The following is an 18,289-nucleotide window of genomic DNA, read 5'->3' as shown; positions in this document are numbered from 1 at the left end:
GTTAAACATAAAAGACACTCAAATTTAGATGGTAAGGCAGTAGAAATATACATAATTTTGATGATTTTTAAAAACCCAGATAGATACCAGTGTATCTCAGATTATTTAAATAGTAGAATTTCATTATAAAAATATACCTTTAAAGGAAGGGGAATATGCTGCAATCTTTTTTTTTCCCCATTAACTTTATTGGTACATTTTAGGTATAAAATACAGTTACATTCATCATTGGGATCTTGTACGATTACATGAGTCTCTTGGTTCTTATTTTTTTTTCCCCCTTCTCTTGCCCTCCCTTCACCCTCTCCACCCTTCCCTATTTGCAAAGACCTTGTTTCCATTTTTTCCTCTTCTTATATTTTTTCCTTTCCCTTTTTCCCTTCCCCTACCCCTCCCAATTGCCCTGCTCTTTTAGACCTTTTCTTCCTGTTACACAATATCAGTTATACATTTTTTAAATTACAATATTAAGATCTAGGAGACATTACCACAGATTTTACAGAATTTAAAAGGATATAGAAAGCATATTACAAAAACTTTTTGGAAATAAAGTTGACAACTTCTAAGAAGTACCTTGGAAGACAAATTAATGAAACTAACTCTGGAGGAAATATAAAATTTGAATAGCACCTATTAAAGAAAGTATATTCCTAGCTTGAAAACCTATCTATATGACAACAGCAGGCTCATAAACATTTTAACTGATAAATTATATCAAACAGTTAAAGCAGAAAAAAGAAGGAAAACTTCTCCCCTCATTTTAGGAACTCAACATTGTGCTAATCCTAAAACTGGATAAAGATAATAGAAGAAAAAAGTATGAACATAGATAGAAATTTGTTTAACAAAACAAACTCTTAGAAGTCAGTTCTGGCAGGATGTAGAAAGTGGTTTTGTTATAGGGATGTCAGTGTTGGTTCAGCATTGGAAGATCCACCCCCAAAAGTCATCATTTTAACAGAGGAAAGGAAAAAGTCATGTGATCCTGTCACTAGTTGGAGAAAAAGTATTGGACTAAATTATACAGCTGTTCATGGTAAAAGCTATCAGGAGCCTAGAAGTAGAACAGAAACTTCTCAACAGATTAAAGACATGTACTCCGTACTTCCAGTGAGAACACTTTATATGAATGGAGAAGATACAGTGGGGAACAAGGGCAGATATGCTTACTCTTTATCTGTCCATTAAACTTTGAAACCTAGTCCCCACCAAAATAGCCTGGCAATAAAATGACACAACTAGGATAGGATTGGCACGGCAGAAGCAAAATTTTTATATGTAGATGAAATGATCATCTACAGAGAAAATACTAAGAAATCTCTAGGAGCCCCTAGAACTTGTACTTGAATTTAGCAGGATTAGAAAACACAAGGTATATATAAAAATTCAGGTCTGTGTATACTTACTATAAATGAAGAATTGGATGTTGAATTTAAAAGTTATGTAGGAGTACAAAGGACCTAGAAAAGTTAAAACAAAAACAAAAACAAAAACAGTGTTGGAAGACATTTAGTACCTAATTTTAAGACTTCTTCTAAAGCTACAGTAATCAAGGCAGTGTTGGTGTAAGGAAAGACATATAGATCATTTGAATAAAACAGAGAATCTATAAATAGAACCACACATATATGGTCCACTGAGTTTTGAAAGATTATTTAACATTAGTATTTTATAGAATATAAACCCAGTTCAAGAGCTGAGGAAGAGATAGTGTTTTCAGCAAATGGCACTAGGACACCTGGTATCCGTATATAAAAAATTAACCTCAACTCTTTTTTTCCTTACATGAAAATAACTTGAAGGGATCTATGAACCTAAATAAGAAAGCCTAAAAGTATAAAACTTTAAGAAGAAATTATAAGGGAAAATAGTTATGAATTCAGAGTAGGCAAGAACTACCTAGGATACAGAAGACATGATGTATAAAAGAAAAAAATTGATAAATGAGATTCCATCAAAATTTAGAACTTTAAATGACATCATTAAAATGAAAAGTAGTCCTTAAACAGACCATATTTACAACGCATATAACCTATGACCAGAATATATAAAGAATTCTTAGAGCTCATTAATAGACAACCCAATTAAAATGTAGACATAAGAAGATGATAAATAGCCAGTATAGCACAAGGAAAGGTGTGCAACTCTAGAATCAGAAAAATACTCATCAGTACAATAATAAGATTGAATTATACACTCATTAGGGAGATGAAGTTAAAAGTTTTAAAAGCCTTGTCATGACTTTTTCTTTTAGTTGGATTCTCCCCCTTTGTGTTTAATTTGTCATGCCCGATGGATTCATTCTGCTGGGTTTCCTGGGGTTGTGATCCTCATTGTCTTTTCCTAGGATATTGTCTAAAATTTTGTGGAGTGCCGGTTTGGTATTCATGAAGTTCCTGAGGTGCTCTTTATCATGAAAGTATCTTATTTCTCCATCAGTTTTGAAAGATAGTTCTGCAGGGTACATCAATCTGGGTTGGAGGCTGTTTTCCTTTAGGGCTTGAAATACATCACTCCAAGCTCTTCTTGCCTTGAGGGTTTGTATTGAGAAGTCTGCTGTGATTCTGATGGGCTTTCCTTTGTATGTGATTTGTTTCTTTTCTCTCACTGCTTGTAGAATTTTGTTCTTCTGTTGGATTTCTGGAATCCTAACTATTATATGCCTATGTGTAGAGTTTTTTGATTAAGGCTAGCTGGAGCCCTATATGCCTCACTTATCTGTATGTCAAGTTCTTTTCCCCTCCTTGGGAAGTTTCCTGCCATCACTTCTGTGAACAGTTTTTTTATGTCATCTGCACTCTCTCCTGTTTCTTCATTAACTCCAATCAGTCTTATGTTATTATTTTCTGCATCATCTAGCAGCTGCTGGATTGATTTCTCATGTTCCCTTACAATTTTAAAGCAATTTTTCTTTTCCTGGTCACTAATTGCAATCTTATCTTCTATATGTGAAATTCTCTCCTCACATTGGTTCATTCTGCTGTGCAGACTTTCGATGGAGTTTTTAATCTCTTGGAAATCTGTTTGTATCTGTTTTATGGATTCCATTTGTTTCCTATGTTGGGATTCCATCATGTTACTCAGATCCTCTATTTTTCTCATCTGTGTCCTCTCTCGATTTATTAATCATGTCTTGCACCATGAAGAAAATCTTTGCTGTTATCTGAGTAATTATTTCTGATTTCATTTTTCCCAGATCCTCTTTTGTTGCCAGATCAGAGAGTCCAGGTGGTTGAGTATCAGATTGTTCCATCTCATTTCCCTTTGGGGTTGCTGTAGGTGATCCAAAAGTCTGTTTTTGAGGCTTGTTTACGTGTCTTCTCAATTCCACGGGTGTGTGTGTGCTTCTGGCACCCACACAGCTCACCTTCTGTGCTCTAGGATCTTGGGATGGCAGCAGGGGAGCTTCTTTCTGGGTGCTGGGACCAACTGAGCTTCTCTGCCCTAGAAGCCTGGGATGGAGGCGGGGAGCTTCCATTCTGGGTGCTGGGACTGGCTGAGCTTCTCTGCCCTAGGAACCTGGGATGGAGGTGGGGAGCTTCCTTCCGAGCACTGGGACTGGCTCACCTTCTCTGCCCTAGGAGCCTGGGATGGAGGTGGGGAGCTTCCTTCCGGTTGCAGGGACTGGCCCAGCTTCTCTCCTCTAGGAGTTTGGGATGGCAGAGGGGAGCTTTGTTCCGGGTGGTAGGATTGGCTGACCTTCTCTGCCCTAGGACCCTGGGATGGAGGCAGGGAGCTTCCTTCTGGGTGCTGGGACCCGCTCACCTTCTCTGCCCTCAATATGCTGAAATCTTAAGGTGCAGTGTACAGCTCTGATTTATATTAGTAAGGATAATGAAATTGATGTGTAGATGGTGGTAATGTAAGTACTAGGAGCACATGAAATATGTTTTGTGAGATCAGTTTCAGAACTTTTATGTCATTTTTTTCCTCCAAGTGTAGTTCTATTATGGACTGTGGTGGTTTCTTGGATTTAATTTTAAGATTAAAAACATTATGTTCAGGTATCTGTTAAAGAAGAGATAGAGTTTTATTTTATAAGAACTAATTATATTGGTTCTTCTGTAGGAGTGGAACTGTTCAAGAGAGGTGTGCTCAAGGAATATGGTGTGAAAGTCCTTGGAACTTCAGTTGAATCCATTATGGCTACAGAAGACAGGCAGCTGTTCTCGGATAAACTAAATGAGATTAATGAAAAGATTGCTCCAAGCTTTGCAGTGGAATCAGTAAGGAATCCTGTTCCAGGGAAACAAGGGCATTATTTGTCTTGCTTTATAGGGAGAATGCTTTGTTGTACTTAATAATAATAGTTGAAACTATTTGACTTGTATACATTTTGTTCCAGAAGTATGTTAATCCATCTGGGATACTGTCTGCTAATGGTAGCGTTCAGTGCTTAAATGTTAGGATTAAGTATTAATATTTTATTTTATGAAAAGAGAAACCTAAGACCAGAGATTAACTGGTTTATCAGTGGTTCAAGTGCCAATGAACCTCAGATCTGCTGAATTGAACCTAAGAACCATACTAATTTGCAATATCAAGTTAATTTTTTCTGTTTTCCTGGGGTCAATTACATATCTTTATATTTGAATGCTCTGCAAATGAGATTGGATTTAAAACATTTTTTGAATGGAATAAATGTTTTAGACTCATGGGAAATTTGTGACTTAGCCATTTATAAAAGGGTAAATAATTCACTTTTCTCTTACCCATTTCTCACTGTGTGCTCTGCCTATTGATAGGCTATTAGTGTCACCAGGAAAAACACAACTAGCTGTATACTTGTTTCTCTCCAACTTTAATTTCAATTTCAAGAATATACTTAGTGAGGTGGAGGTGCTAACTGCAGTTTTAATGCAACTTCCCAAATGTAGAAATAGGCAAATCCTTAGGAATACGGCAAGTACTGTTGGGATGACTACAGTTGGGTAATTTATGTTTCACAGAAAGAATGCTACCAAGTGCCTTTTATGTTATGTAGCTGCCAATCAGGAGTAATCCCAGAGTAGGTCTGCTGAACATTTTGGAAAGCTCTTACCATACATGTATTCTTCTGCTGCCAGATATAATTATGTCCTGGCTTCCCCTGGATGATTAACAAGCATATGGGAAAGGTGTAATTACATTCCCATTGGTAGTGTAATAATATTCCATGACAGAAAAATATAGCCCTATATGTTGTATTCTCTAAGTTAAAAAAAAAAATTCCAAGTTTCTAAGACTATCTCAGATTGAACCTGGAAAATGAAAATCCTCTTTCTATATGGTATTCCTAATGCCTTATTGTGGTAATGCTAAGTTAGCTTCACCAGTAGAAAACTGTATTTCATTTAAAGATAGACCTTTACCCTGAAATTAAAAATTTAATAATTTGATATGTTTCATAATCAAGTGAATGAGTGATTATTTCTACCTCTGTGGTTTCATTTTTTGAGATAAATGCAAAATTTACCAGAAAAATTGAACACACACACACATACACACACACACAAAACTTCTCCTAGAATTTTAGAATTTTACTTAATATGTGTATAATAACACTTTTTTTAGAAGATGAAAGAATAATAGAATATTTTCATATCTCTTCCAAATAGTTGATTTACCTAAATTTCCAGATTCTTTCCCCAACCCCCTTTTTTTTACTATGGTCTGTTATTCAAATTTGATATTGCATTCTTCCTTACAGATTGAGGATGCCCTAAAGGCAGCAGACACCATTGGCTACCCTGTGATGATCCGTTCTGCATATGCATTGGGTGGATTAGGTTCTGGCATCTGTCCCAACAGGGAAACCTTACTGGATCTCAGCACAAAGGTAGTTTTTTTTTTTTTGTACCAGGGGATCAAACTTGGGACCTTGTACTTGCAAGGCAGGTGCCAGAACCACTGAGCTAAATCCCTGGCCCAAAGGTAAGTATTTTTATAGGCAATATTCCTGCCAACCAAAAGACTGGCTTGATATATCCATTTAATTAGAGAAAGTTAAGTTGATGAAAAATGACCCCTTCTCTATATACCAAATTGCTATCTTGTTCTTTAAAAGTATTTTCAGAAAGACCACATTGGAGAAGCAAATGTAGTGTGGTTACTCCTGCCAGGATACAGTGATCATGAACATGGTGCCAGGTGAACCAATGGTCACTGGACTTTAAGATCTGTCTTTATTTTACAGTCTATTGGGTTCAGTCATACAAACTTAATATAATTCTATCTCCTACTTCACCATCCACTAAAATATTCATAATACTAAAATACATTTTAGTGGTTAAAAAAAAAAAGCAGGATGCAATGGTTCAATTTTTCCATTTTTTTGGGAAATACTGTGACAATTGATAACATCCAGTAAGTGAAAAAAGGACCATGCTAGTTCTACTATCCAAAATTCAGGTGTATAAACTACACAAAGTATAAATTCCTCAGTTTAGTAAATGACTGAACTTGTTGACTACTGTGCAAACATAAAAATAAAATAACTTTAATGTGTTACTCAATACTTCTTCAGTGTTAAAGAAATTAAGATGAGACAATTAAGATAAGCCCTGAAAGTAGAGACTAACACAAAAAATATTGCTCTGGAGACTTTTGCCCACTTTCTTTTTCCACAGAATGGTGTCTGGCAATACTAGGGACTCAGTAATTACTTTGAATGAATGAGTATGTGTGCAGCCCAAACGACTGTGTAGCTTATATGTAGCATAAAGATTGAATCTGACAGAATTATTGTGAAAGCTGCTTTGAGGAGTGCTTACTATATAGCTCAAGTACAGCTTATGACATGAAAGGAGACCCTTGAATTGTTGGCATTGTGTTTTGAGAACAGATAAATACAATTAAACATATCTACATAGCTATGATAGACTTATGTGTCAACAACCTAGGTTTAGGTTTCCTAAAGTTGCTAAATTTACCATAAAAGGGGAAATACATCTAATATAAATATTTCTGGATTCCATTCTGGAATTCTAAATCATGTGTTCAAAGCAAGAACATGTTTTGGAGACATGAAGTATATTTATTTTCTCTAGCATATTAAATGTTCTACATTTTCTTAATATTGGTGATCTCATTGTTACTGTCAATAGTGACAATACCAACTCATTGTCCATTAGGAATAATTTTTCACTATACAGAAAACAATTTTGAATTCTCTAATTTTTATGTAAAATGTTCACAATGACGACAATTTTGGAGTGGGGTAGTTTTCCAATTGTTCATATTCTGTTAAAGTAATCAATAGCCTCTTATATGGTCTTCCTTGTTGAAAAACCTAGCTTTTCCCTTGAGATTAATTAGTCATATCATTACATACTAAGCTACTCCTTATTCTTTTTGTGATTATAATTAGTACCGGTAGAAGGTTCATTAATTCCTCCAGGTCCTAAAATTAACTTTCTGTAAAAAATTTAAGATGTGAAATAAAGAAACAAAACAAGCTGAGAAAAACAGATGAAAAATATCTAAATTTTCTTTGTATCCAAATACCCATCTACTTTGTTAGAATGAAAAAAAGCTTTTCTGAATCTATACCCCATGTTTCCTAGATTTTTTCTACTTGCAGACAACCTGAATGATAGATTCATCATTATGAAATTGTTAGCAGTGGCTATGCAGTGTCCTCACCATTTTTAGAACATTCTCATGGGCAGCTGTGGGGACAAATGTGTCACATTTGCAGTTTCATGTTCTGGAGCCTGTAGTGATAGTGTTGGGATGTACAATGGAAAATGTTAAAAATTGCATTATTATTTCATTATATAGCCTACCAATAATTTGGAAAAATTCAAAGTACCTTCCTTTTCACTGTTTCCCCAAATCAAATATGAGACAAATGGATATTTCTGTCTTAAATTATCACTCACTATATGTCCTAAGGTCAGAGATTGCTTCTTTTGTATTTTAGGTTCAGTATTCTACCAACTGAGGGTACTCAGTAAATATGAAATGATAATTATACTAATTCATATCTGTCTAATTAGACATGCATGATATATGACCCAAAGTATTTAAGCACTTAGGCAGTGATTAACCATAATAATAACTGCATATGATTCTTCTAATTCCCAAGTTTCATATGCCATTTTGGCTAACTGTTTACAACCATCATCATCTCCTTTCTCTTCCTCATGAACGTCAACTAACTTTTATTGTGTGTGTCACCATACAAAAGCACCCTCAGCTATTTTAGAGGAAGCCAGAGTCTTCAGACTTATTTTTCCACATTTGTTTGGACTTATCACATTTTCTGGTTTCACAGAAGCCTAGCTGCTGAAATAATTTCATTTCCCTCTGCCTGATTGCTCAATTATTTTCTCTTTTTCCTAATTTAGTTTGATTTAATGTCATATCAGCACTTTGAATGCCAAGCCTCAATAATGTAAATCAAGCATATTCACTGCAGGATGCTATTCCTGATCTCACTGATTTTCTGACACATCGTGCCTTCTGGAGTGCAGGGGAGTATGAAGACTGAGTTTGAGACTTTAGTGGTGGTCAAGATTTAGGCCAAGGTGTTTTGCTATATGTCCTTGATTAAACCAGTGCCTTTTCTTACTCTTTGATATCTTTTGTCATCAATTTCCAGGCTTTTGCTATGACCAATCAGATTTTGGTGGAGCGATCAGTAACAGGTTGGAAAGAAATAGAGTATGAAGTAGTGCGGGATGCTGATGACAATTGTGTCACTGTCTGTAACATGGAAAATGTCGACGCTATGGGTGTACACACAGGTAGGCAAAGAACCTTCAAAAATTACAGTAATACATTCAGCTTGTGTCTCTGATGATCACAGCAATCTTTATGAAGTTTTTTTTTTCACTATTCCTAACTAACGGACTAATGATAACATTTCACACATATATGGTATTTTGTAGTATTGGAAATAGTTTCACATTAATTTGATTTTCCCCAAATCCCTAGGAAGTAATATAGATGATATCATTTTGTTATCATTGAGGAACAAGTCAAGTGTAAGTAAGGAACTGAAGGCAAAAATCTATAAGACTTAATGTTTAAAAGTAAGGAGAGAGGTTGAAGAGGCTTAAAACAGACTGAGGTGTTAGTTACTAAGTGATTGAGAAAATAGTCTCAGGTAATAAAAAATACACTTCTCAGCAAGGTAAACCACTTAGGTAAGAGGGCAAAGATCATGACTTGCATTTCAGAGATGCTAAATTTGAAATGTGGGTGGAACTCTCAAGAAAGGAGTTGAGAATGTGGAAATGGAATTCAAGAAAAGAGGATAGAAATAAAAGGTTGATACAAGGTCACTAAAGTCCTTTGGCATGAAGAAAATAACTGAAGTTTGACACATAGACAAAGTATTCAAGGGTATAGGTATAGATAAAGGAAAGAATAGGGTCAAACTTGGAACTATGGGAAACATTTACATTTACAGGGCAGGAGGAAAAGGCAATGTTAAAGACAAAGAAGAAAGAAATAAGAAAGTGTACTAGAAATAAGAAGTGTACTAGGGTACACTAGTATCAATTAAGCCAATGCAAGGATATATTTTTAAAAAGAACTGTGTTTTTGGCAGTATCAAGTGCTATGGAAAGTCAATAACAAAGATTTACTTTGCATCTTTAGATATACAAGAACAATTTCAATACAGAATTAGTTCTGGGTGCCATATGCAAAGAGATTGCATGGTAGCGAGGGCTAAGAAAATTTGGCAAACTTTCAAGAAATTTAGTCATGGAGAAAATGAGAGGAAAAAGGTTTGTATGTCTGGCAGTGTTGAGAGATGAGCTTCTTGAATCAGAGGAGCGATGAGATTTGTAGAAGAATGGATAGAGACTAAGGACCACGAGATTGAAGACATGAGGGGCTGAAAGTAGAAAGGAGTGATGGGAAGGGATCAGACAGAGAAAGACTGATGATCCAGTCTGGGTAAAAAGGAGATAATATTCCATTGAAAGAACAACTAGAGAGATAATTTGAGATGAATGAAGAGAAAGGAAGATGAAGTAGGTACTGCCACCTAAGTAAGCAGATGAGGGAAGCTTTAATAGCTAGAGGAGCATGGACAATGTCTGAGGGGTTTCCAAAAGAAATGTGTCAGAATAACACATGTAAAAGAAGAATCAGGTACACGACATGGTATCTCTCATACACAATCTATATATTCTATATATGTATAATATACAACCTCAAGATAATTATTTTTCCAGTAAGCTCTCAGACTATGTCTGTATCATTTAAGTGGGTTGTTAAGTCACTGAAGTTAGTTATTAAAAGATGCCATCAAATAACGAGTGGTACTTGGATCTACAGGTGATTCAGTTGTTGTGGCCCCAGCCCAGACACTCTCCAATGCAGAGTTTCAGATGCTGAGACGCACTTCAATCAATGTTGTTCGCCACTTGGGCATTGTGGGAGAATGCAACATTCAGTTTGCCCTTCATCCTACCTCGATGGAATATTGCATCATTGAAGTGAATGCCAGACTCTCCCGAAGCTCTGCCTTGGCCTCAAAGGCTACTGGGTAAGGACTGACCATGGGTTCGCAAATAGAAGTGGAAAATCAACTGCTAGTGGAAGATTGTGGTGCACTTGTAAACTATATCCTCCCTTTCTGTAGCTAGGTACAAATCATTCATGAGAGCCTGTGGACATTGTTATTAATGAGCTTGTTGACAGATTGAGGCAAATGGTGTTGCCAGCTGGCTTTGTTTGCTGGCTAATAATAAACTAATCAACATCTTGGTGGCCAAAGCATGCTGTGAAAGATCTACTTCTTAATTACACTCTGCACATATTATTAAAAAATACACATTAGTCCTTCATTTTAGTCTCCAACTGGCTTATTTCAGTATATACTCATATAGCAAGTGGTCAATAAAAATACAGTTCACTTGGAGCTGGGGATTTAGTTCAGTGGTTCCAGTGTCTGCCTCGCAAGCGCAAGGTCCTGACTTCAATCCCCCGTACCAAAAAAAGGATACAGTTCACTCAATGCAAGCCTACAATATATATATTTTGATTTTTGCAATCTTATACTTGATAAAAAGTACAGTATTATCTATTTAAAATAAATGAGTAAAAATATTCTACAAGGCTGTGCAGTGTAGAATTTTTCCAGAAGTAAATGTTGCAACCAAGTAAATAAATCCACAGTCCATTTAAAAACTGCTAGCAAGCATAACTGGAGGGGAATTTAATTAAAAGCTTTTGTTCTATTATTAACTTTAGCATCTGACATTTAAATCAGATAGCATTTAAATAAACAAATATATTTACTTCTATAGGTTTTTGTTCATGTGGAGCTGCACAGTGCTGTATGCAGTGGTAGAGAGTGTGCTACTCTAGTCAGGAGTTACAAGATCTAATTTTACACTTTGTTTTTCTATGAACTGAGCGACTTTGGGGACACTAGTTGTCTCCATTAGTTTCCTCATCTGATGGACATGTAGTTGCAGTAAAGAACTAATATTTAATTCCACACTTCTATGAATTATTTTCTCCAAGACTGAAATTTCAGATGTGGATAAAGTTTTCAGAGTTATTTTTTAAAGGGGCCCAATAGTCAAACAATTTAGAGACAGAACCAGAACCCAAATCTCCAATGCCTACATTTTCTGACCATTAAAATACTCTCTAGTAACAGCTAACTATACTGTCTTTCTCGATACAGAAATATATACAGGTAGATATTTTTTTCAAAAGAATATTTTCCAGATTCACATCTGGGTGGAGGCCAAATACCAGTAGAGGTTAAACCTTATTTATCATGGAATCCATTGATTTTGGATCGAAGAGGTGAAGGATGAGAGTTATAGTAGTGCATGCAAAGCATAGAGCATAGATTCTTCAGTCCCTCTCTGCTTTATCCTGACTTACATCATTTTGTAAATAGCTATTAAATATTTATACAGAGCAGAGAATTAGGTGTATTACACATGAAACTAGAATAATACCAGAATTTTAAAGAAAGATCAATTTATATTTTGAGCTATTCTCAATACTTATTGCTCAAAGAAAAGCAAAAATAAAAACAAATTTGTCTTTTTTATAGCTACCCATTAGCATTCATTGCAGCAAAGATTGCCCTAGGAATCCCACTTCCAGAAATCAAGAATGTTGTGTCTGGGAAGACATCAGCCTGCTTTGAACCTAGCCTGGACTACATGGTTACCAAGATTCCTCGTTGGGACCTTGACCGTTTTCATGGAACCTCTAGCCGAATTGGCAGCTCTATGAAAAGTGTAGGAGAGGTGAGCTCTTAGTTTATAGCTTATTTTGTCTTTATTTTCCATCATTTTTTTCAATCTTAACACCACTGGAAATGTTAAAGTTGCCTAGACACCGCATTCCTCATTGAAGAGCCTTGGTGTTTTAACATATCTCTATTTGAGTGCTGGCTTCTAGCATTTGTTCCATAGCTATTTTGCTAAATTCAGAGTCTTTCTGGTCAAAAGATGAGGCCATGCATGTGGGGATATATATTATACATGTACATATATAAAACTACATTCATTTAAATATAATTGAATTACAATGTCTTATAATCAAGAAAGTAAAATAACATAAAAGACAATATCGTATATCAAAAAGAGTAGTAACTGAGAATTAAGAATTAGAATGAACTGTGGCTTTCATCTCTTGGGACCTTGATTTTCTACATTTATAAAGGAGAAGCCTAGTGTGGATGATTTCTCAGGGTCTGTCCAGCTCAAAAGTTGTAAACTGAGGGGAGCAGAATAGAATATTAAGCCTCCTTTTATAGTTGTAAGTTCTAAACTAGTGGTAAGTTCTAAGCTTTGAGAACCTTTAGAAGAAGATTTTTCATGACCTTCCTTTGATTTACTATTTAAAATTAGAGTTAGTTTTTTATTATTTCATGTTCAAAGATACAACATTCTTCTTTGTGGGAGGAAAGAAAGGAATTGAGCTCCTTGACTCTCACATTCACTCCCTTGCTTGTCTATACCAAGCTTCTCTCTCTTTGTATCCAGATTTGCAGACAGCATGAGTCTTGGAGTCAGATGGACTGAGTGTAAATCTTGGTTGCTGTTTATTGGCTAGAGACACTCAGAAAAGACATTGAGCCTCAAGATTCACATCTAAGAAATTTATGATAATACCTACCTTGCAGGGTTCTTACAAGGTTAGGATAACTGTGTGTAAAGGGTTTAGCAATGTTTTTGAAGGGAAATTCATAGTATACCTCAAATGTAACCCATTCTTGTTAGTTATCAATTTATATTCATAAATGTTATGTAAGGGTAGATTTTTGAGTACTTTTCAGAAATATGCATGAATCTGTATCTGCCTCTATCTATCTATCTATCTATCTATCTAATCTATACTTAGGTATCCATGCTGGCTAGAGTGTAGAGAAAAAGATAATTTATGATATGTTGTTCCATACTGGCCTTCATTTGTTCCATGACACAAGATTATAGACTAAACTTAAAGTAGCTATTTCAGAACTATCGTACATGCCACTAGTCACAGGAAACAGTGTAAACCCATCACCGATTTGAGGAGAAGGAAAAAGGAGGCATTTCACTGGTCTATCGTAGTCACACATGAAAGCCAGCATTATTACTATTCTGGCTTCCTTAATTTCCAAGGTATTAATGATTTTAAAATAATGACAGATAAGAAACAACTGGACCTTTTAAATTAAAAGGTTTTGCTGTGAAACACCACGTAGTGGGTTTTCCTCCTCCATAGTCATTTTAATCTTATCTTGCTATCGCACTTTTCAGGACACAAAAGGAGGAGGAGAGCTCTAGTGTGTGAAAACCTGCTTTGGTAGCATTTGTGTTTCAGCCAAACAATAACTTTATTTAGCTTAAACTTCATGAGAAATGTTCTTTTTCATAAAGTTCACAGTAAAACTTTCAGGCTAAATAATTTGAATTTTGTAATTTTTTAAAATTTGGGATTTATTATCTGAGAAATTTTTGTGATCAGTGGATATTTAACACCTTACATTTGCCTCAACTCAAGTCATCAAACCTTTCCTGAGTTCTCACCACATGCAAGACTCTGAGTGGATAAAACAATAAACTTTAGATGATCATGATGCATTAGCTATAGTTGGTAAGTTCAAAATGTATACACAGAATCAAATCTAATATGAATTATTCTGTGACAAAAATTAAAATACAGTATTTTTGCATAGGTGCTATGAGAATGTAGTAGGATAAGTTAAGGAAGACCATGATATTTTACTGAAAAATGGTGAAATTTTCACTTAATTAAAATGAATTTTAATAACATAAAGTACTTAAAAGCACAGATTTTGAGCAAACACAATTATGCATACTTTAATCATTATATAGGTGTGGTTTCTTCTTTTTTATTGACTGGATTCCATATATTGTATGCTAAAGAATAATAAGTGAATGTGGAAAGTCACTTATAGAATTAGTTACTTTAAGGCTAAATTCTGGATATGTAATACTTCAAATTTTATTAAATATTCCAAAACCTTTTATTTATCTTACAGCATCATAAAATATCTAATTTCTGACAGTCTCTTTTATGCCAAGACTAGACAATACATAAATATATTGTCTAACTTTTCAAGATTCTTCTGATTTGCAAATTTCATATCTGAACTAGACTAAAGTTTTGTTTATCTTTGATTTTATGAATCTTTCTTTATTTCTAATTAAATTTGGGGGCAGCATGGAAAGGTTATCTGTTTGGCTTTAGTGATCTTTGAATATGTATCTTGTCACACAATTGACATGAAGATTTCCTAAACTGACACTAATGGGAATTGGAATCTATTAGAGGAATCACCAAAGTTTACTGAAGGCAGAATTATGGCTGTTATTATTTTAAGTTAGAGAGCAAACATGCATAACAATATATTAGTCCCTGGAAAGATTCAAAGACAATTTTTATCCAATGAAAATAACTAGACAGGTTGCCACTTTAAGTTTAGTTCTGACTTGTAACTTGTTCAAACCAACTCACCACATGGTTTTTCTAATTGATTAGTGTACAGTCAGCTGTAAAGATTGTAGGAAGATAAATTGAATTTGTCATGGGGAATTTAGTCTCCATCTACATTCAAAATCATAACCTATCAGTATTTGTTATGATTCTCAAGGTTTTGTTAGTATTAATGCTTAGCTATAAAGAAAGCCAAACCATCATGATCACTGACTGATACTCATTTTAAAATACTTCTGTTTTGTGTTATTAAATGTCTGATTTCTCTTTATTCGCTTTCTATAATAAAGAAACTGAGCATAAAAGCAAGAACCTATTAAGGAAGGGTCTGTATGCTCTGGCCACATAGTCTTTATTTTAATATACTACTATGGCTCAGAGCAAGTACAATTTGCTCATCAGTTCTAGCAAATACAGCTGAATTCTCTAACTGACATAATGTGAAAGACTCATTACACTAAAACCACAGAGAAAGGGAGTGAGGAATTAAAAAGCAATACCTTAAAATTTGAGGAGTATTGTCATATATTTTTTTGTTCTTAAGTTTTTATGAAAAATATCCTACATCTAATTCTGTTACAAATTAAAAATATATGAGTTCCCTCTTTCAATATGAGACCTTAAATGCACGTTACAGGTCATGGCTATTGGTCGCACATTCGAGGAGAGTTTCCAGAAGGCTCTACGGATGTGTCATCCATCTGTAGATGGTTTCACTCCCCGTCTCCCAATGAACAAAGAGTGGCCGTCTAACCTGGACCTCCAGAAAGAGCTCTCTGACCCATCCAGCATTCGCATCTATGCCATCGCCAAGGTAATACATGACCAGAGGCTGAGAGCAACTATTATTTATTCTTTCAGAATACACTCAACATGGACTTTAGAGGAAAATAAAATCACACGGTGATATTGAAATTCAAGGATTTGAGGAAATTTTAAAAAATTCTCTTCAATAGTGATTTAGACCGGGGACTTTATGGATTTCATCAGATATTCTATAATTAATAACAAATATTCTTTTTAATTTTACTATAAGCTTGAACTTAATGGCACATTGCAGTTTTAAAAGGTTATTACATAAATAAAATGTCTCTTCCTTTTAGTGTGTGTAGTAACAATAATCTGAAGTAGATTTGACAATATTGACTTGTCATTTTGTATATCTCCATTACGTGTTCCTTGAAAATGTGTAAAATTGTATTTAGAAAAGAAAACATATGACAGTATCATTTAGTATGTGCTACCTAAGACCTTACCATAATTTTAATTTATTTGCTTTTCCCCCCCTGTATTTAAACAACAGCAGCAGACTATAAAGAACCTCCATGATTACAGGGTTTTCTATGTAATTATTTTATTGGTATTATTTTAGAACAAAAAAGCCTCACATTTTCTCACTTCTACCCACTTCTTCCTTTTCATGCAAATTATGTGGCTTATTAATCTCCTTTCATATTTACTGTGCTTAGAGTTTTGAAGTTTCAGTTCATCTGATTTTATGAAAGGTGACTTGGGCAGCTGGAATCTGTCTGGTCAGAAATCCCTGAATGGCTTTTGACATTTAAGGAAGCGCAGGCATTAATCCTCCAACAATATCAAACCACACTGGTTCTACAAGCCCCGCTGACCGTTTTATGTGTATGTATGCATATGGTTTGAGTTGGGGAAAATAGGAATTTTATGTTTAGAGAAGAAATCCAACTTTATAATTTGCCTTTGTAGCAAAAGAAAAATGCTGTTTTTGATTTTGAATTCACTGTAATTTTTATATCCATATGTTGAGACTCCTGGGGCAAGAAGGGAAGGAGAGGAAAGGATGTCTCCTTCACTGAATCTAATATGTACTCTCCTCACTCTTATGGCTTTTAAATTTAGAATATTTAAGTCCCATTGAAATCCTGGTAGATACTGTTATCTTTTGATAGATGTTTTCAATGTTGAATTTCAAAATTAACATTTGTCTGAGGTGTTGGGAGGAGAACAGTGGGGAAAAGTTATTCTAGAAAGCCATTTCTCCTATTAAAATTTATTTTTCCTATTTTATTTAGTCATTTATTTAAAAAGTAACCCCTGATATTCACATGTGTATCTGTGGATGTATTAATACACACACACACACACACACACACAATTTTTTCCTCAGGTCAAGTACAGTAAATAGATATTTTTCCTTAAGTCTGCCAATCATGTTTCTTCCACCGTGAGGCAGATGCAAAAGGAAAGCATTTCTGAGTTCCCAGCTAGGCTGTAAAACTCAAGCAGATCTCTCATTCTTTTCTAACAGACTTATAAAGGATGAGAATTCAGGGCAAATATGTGGAGGTTCACTCTTGCCCAGAGTACCCTATGTACAAGCACGAAGTGCAGAGTCTGAAATATAAATTATTGTCTGCCAGAGTGCCGGGAGAAGGAACTGATTTCTGTTTGTTAGAGGTCATCATTACTGTTCATTTCCACAGCAACCAGGAACTGGGTGATTTGACAGAGAGTGTAAGGACTGTGGAGGGCTGAAGGGGGAAAAGAATGAAGGGACTGTGTAAATCTCCCCTTGCTTTCATGATTCTCAGAAAAGGGCAACTTGCTCTGAGGTCTGATTTTTTTCAGCGGCCTTATTTCAGGATGACTGGATCATCACCTCTTTTGATTTGGGGAGAATGCAAAGCATTAGTTTTGAGTTCGGAAACATTAAAGTAACCTCAAACGTGTTTGGGGTCATTATGGACTTCATTACAGTGGTGTAACATGGCAAAGCTGAAGTGCAGGAAGATGTGGTCCTGAGAGATGGGCAGGATCTTTCTTCCTGTCAAAAGCTGTAAACGTGACTGAGCTGTTTTTCCTCACAATGAAATGACAACAGGATTTTGAGGCCTCCTTCCCTATGCATAATTGGATGAAAACCTCACATGACCTCTTGAATGTATAAGTAACTTGAGGTTCAGTCTACCTTGCAGTGTTGATGGCAACAGTTAATTTTTCCTTTAGTCAATTAGAAAATAAGATAAATTATAGGCCCTTAATATCAGGAAGAATTAAACAAAAGAAACACAATTAGACATAGGAAATGAATGATTTTAGGTGTTCCTAGTTAATGTCATTTTATTCTAGCCCATAGTATTGTGAGTCATGCTGTATCTCAACTCTTACAGTTGAGGTTTCTCTGATAATTAGAACTAAGTAAAAGATTTAAGAAAACTAAATTTCTCTGGTTGAAATTTAAAAGCAGAGCTTCTAGTTGCACATGTCTCTTAAAGGGATTTAAAAATATAAGATATCATTCCAAAATATAGTGGCTTTGAACTATTATTTTCATTGGGAATATATAGGCATACATATGTGTGTATATTAGCCAGATTTCTCATTACTGGGATAAAAT

At 35.0% G+C, this 18,289-nt stretch overlaps 1 protein-coding gene across 5 annotated transcripts in view; it reads left to right on the top strand.

Moving 5' to 3' along the window:
* Positions 1–18,289, top strand: part of Cps1 (carbamoyl-phosphate synthase 1) — a 136,556-nt gene that overhangs the window by 55,137 nt on the left and 63,130 nt on the right. For all 5 annotated transcript variants that reach the window (XM_004851110.4, XM_087206170.1, XM_087206171.1 and 2 more), the window contains 6 exons: positions 4,069–4,226; positions 5,690–5,818; positions 8,585–8,729; positions 10,276–10,486; positions 12,017–12,215; positions 15,554–15,730. In XM_004851110.4, the coding sequence (XP_004851167.2) occupies positions 4,069–4,226; positions 5,690–5,818; positions 8,585–8,729; positions 10,276–10,486; positions 12,017–12,215; positions 15,554–15,730 (1,019 nt within the window). The remainder of the gene's footprint in view (positions 1–4,068; positions 4,227–5,689; positions 5,819–8,584; positions 8,730–10,275; positions 10,487–12,016; positions 12,216–15,553; positions 15,731–18,289) is intronic.

This window comes from Heterocephalus glaber, unplaced genomic scaffold, assembly GCF_053883595.1.
Source record: "Heterocephalus glaber isolate CG9 unplaced genomic scaffold, H.glaber_assembly_v1.0 deba00000621, whole genome shotgun sequence".
Taxonomy (NCBI): Eukaryota; Metazoa; Chordata; class Mammalia; order Rodentia; family Bathyergidae; genus Heterocephalus; species Heterocephalus glaber.
The sequence above is the reverse complement of the archived record's forward strand: the minus strand, read 5'-3'. Positions and strand labels throughout refer to the sequence as shown.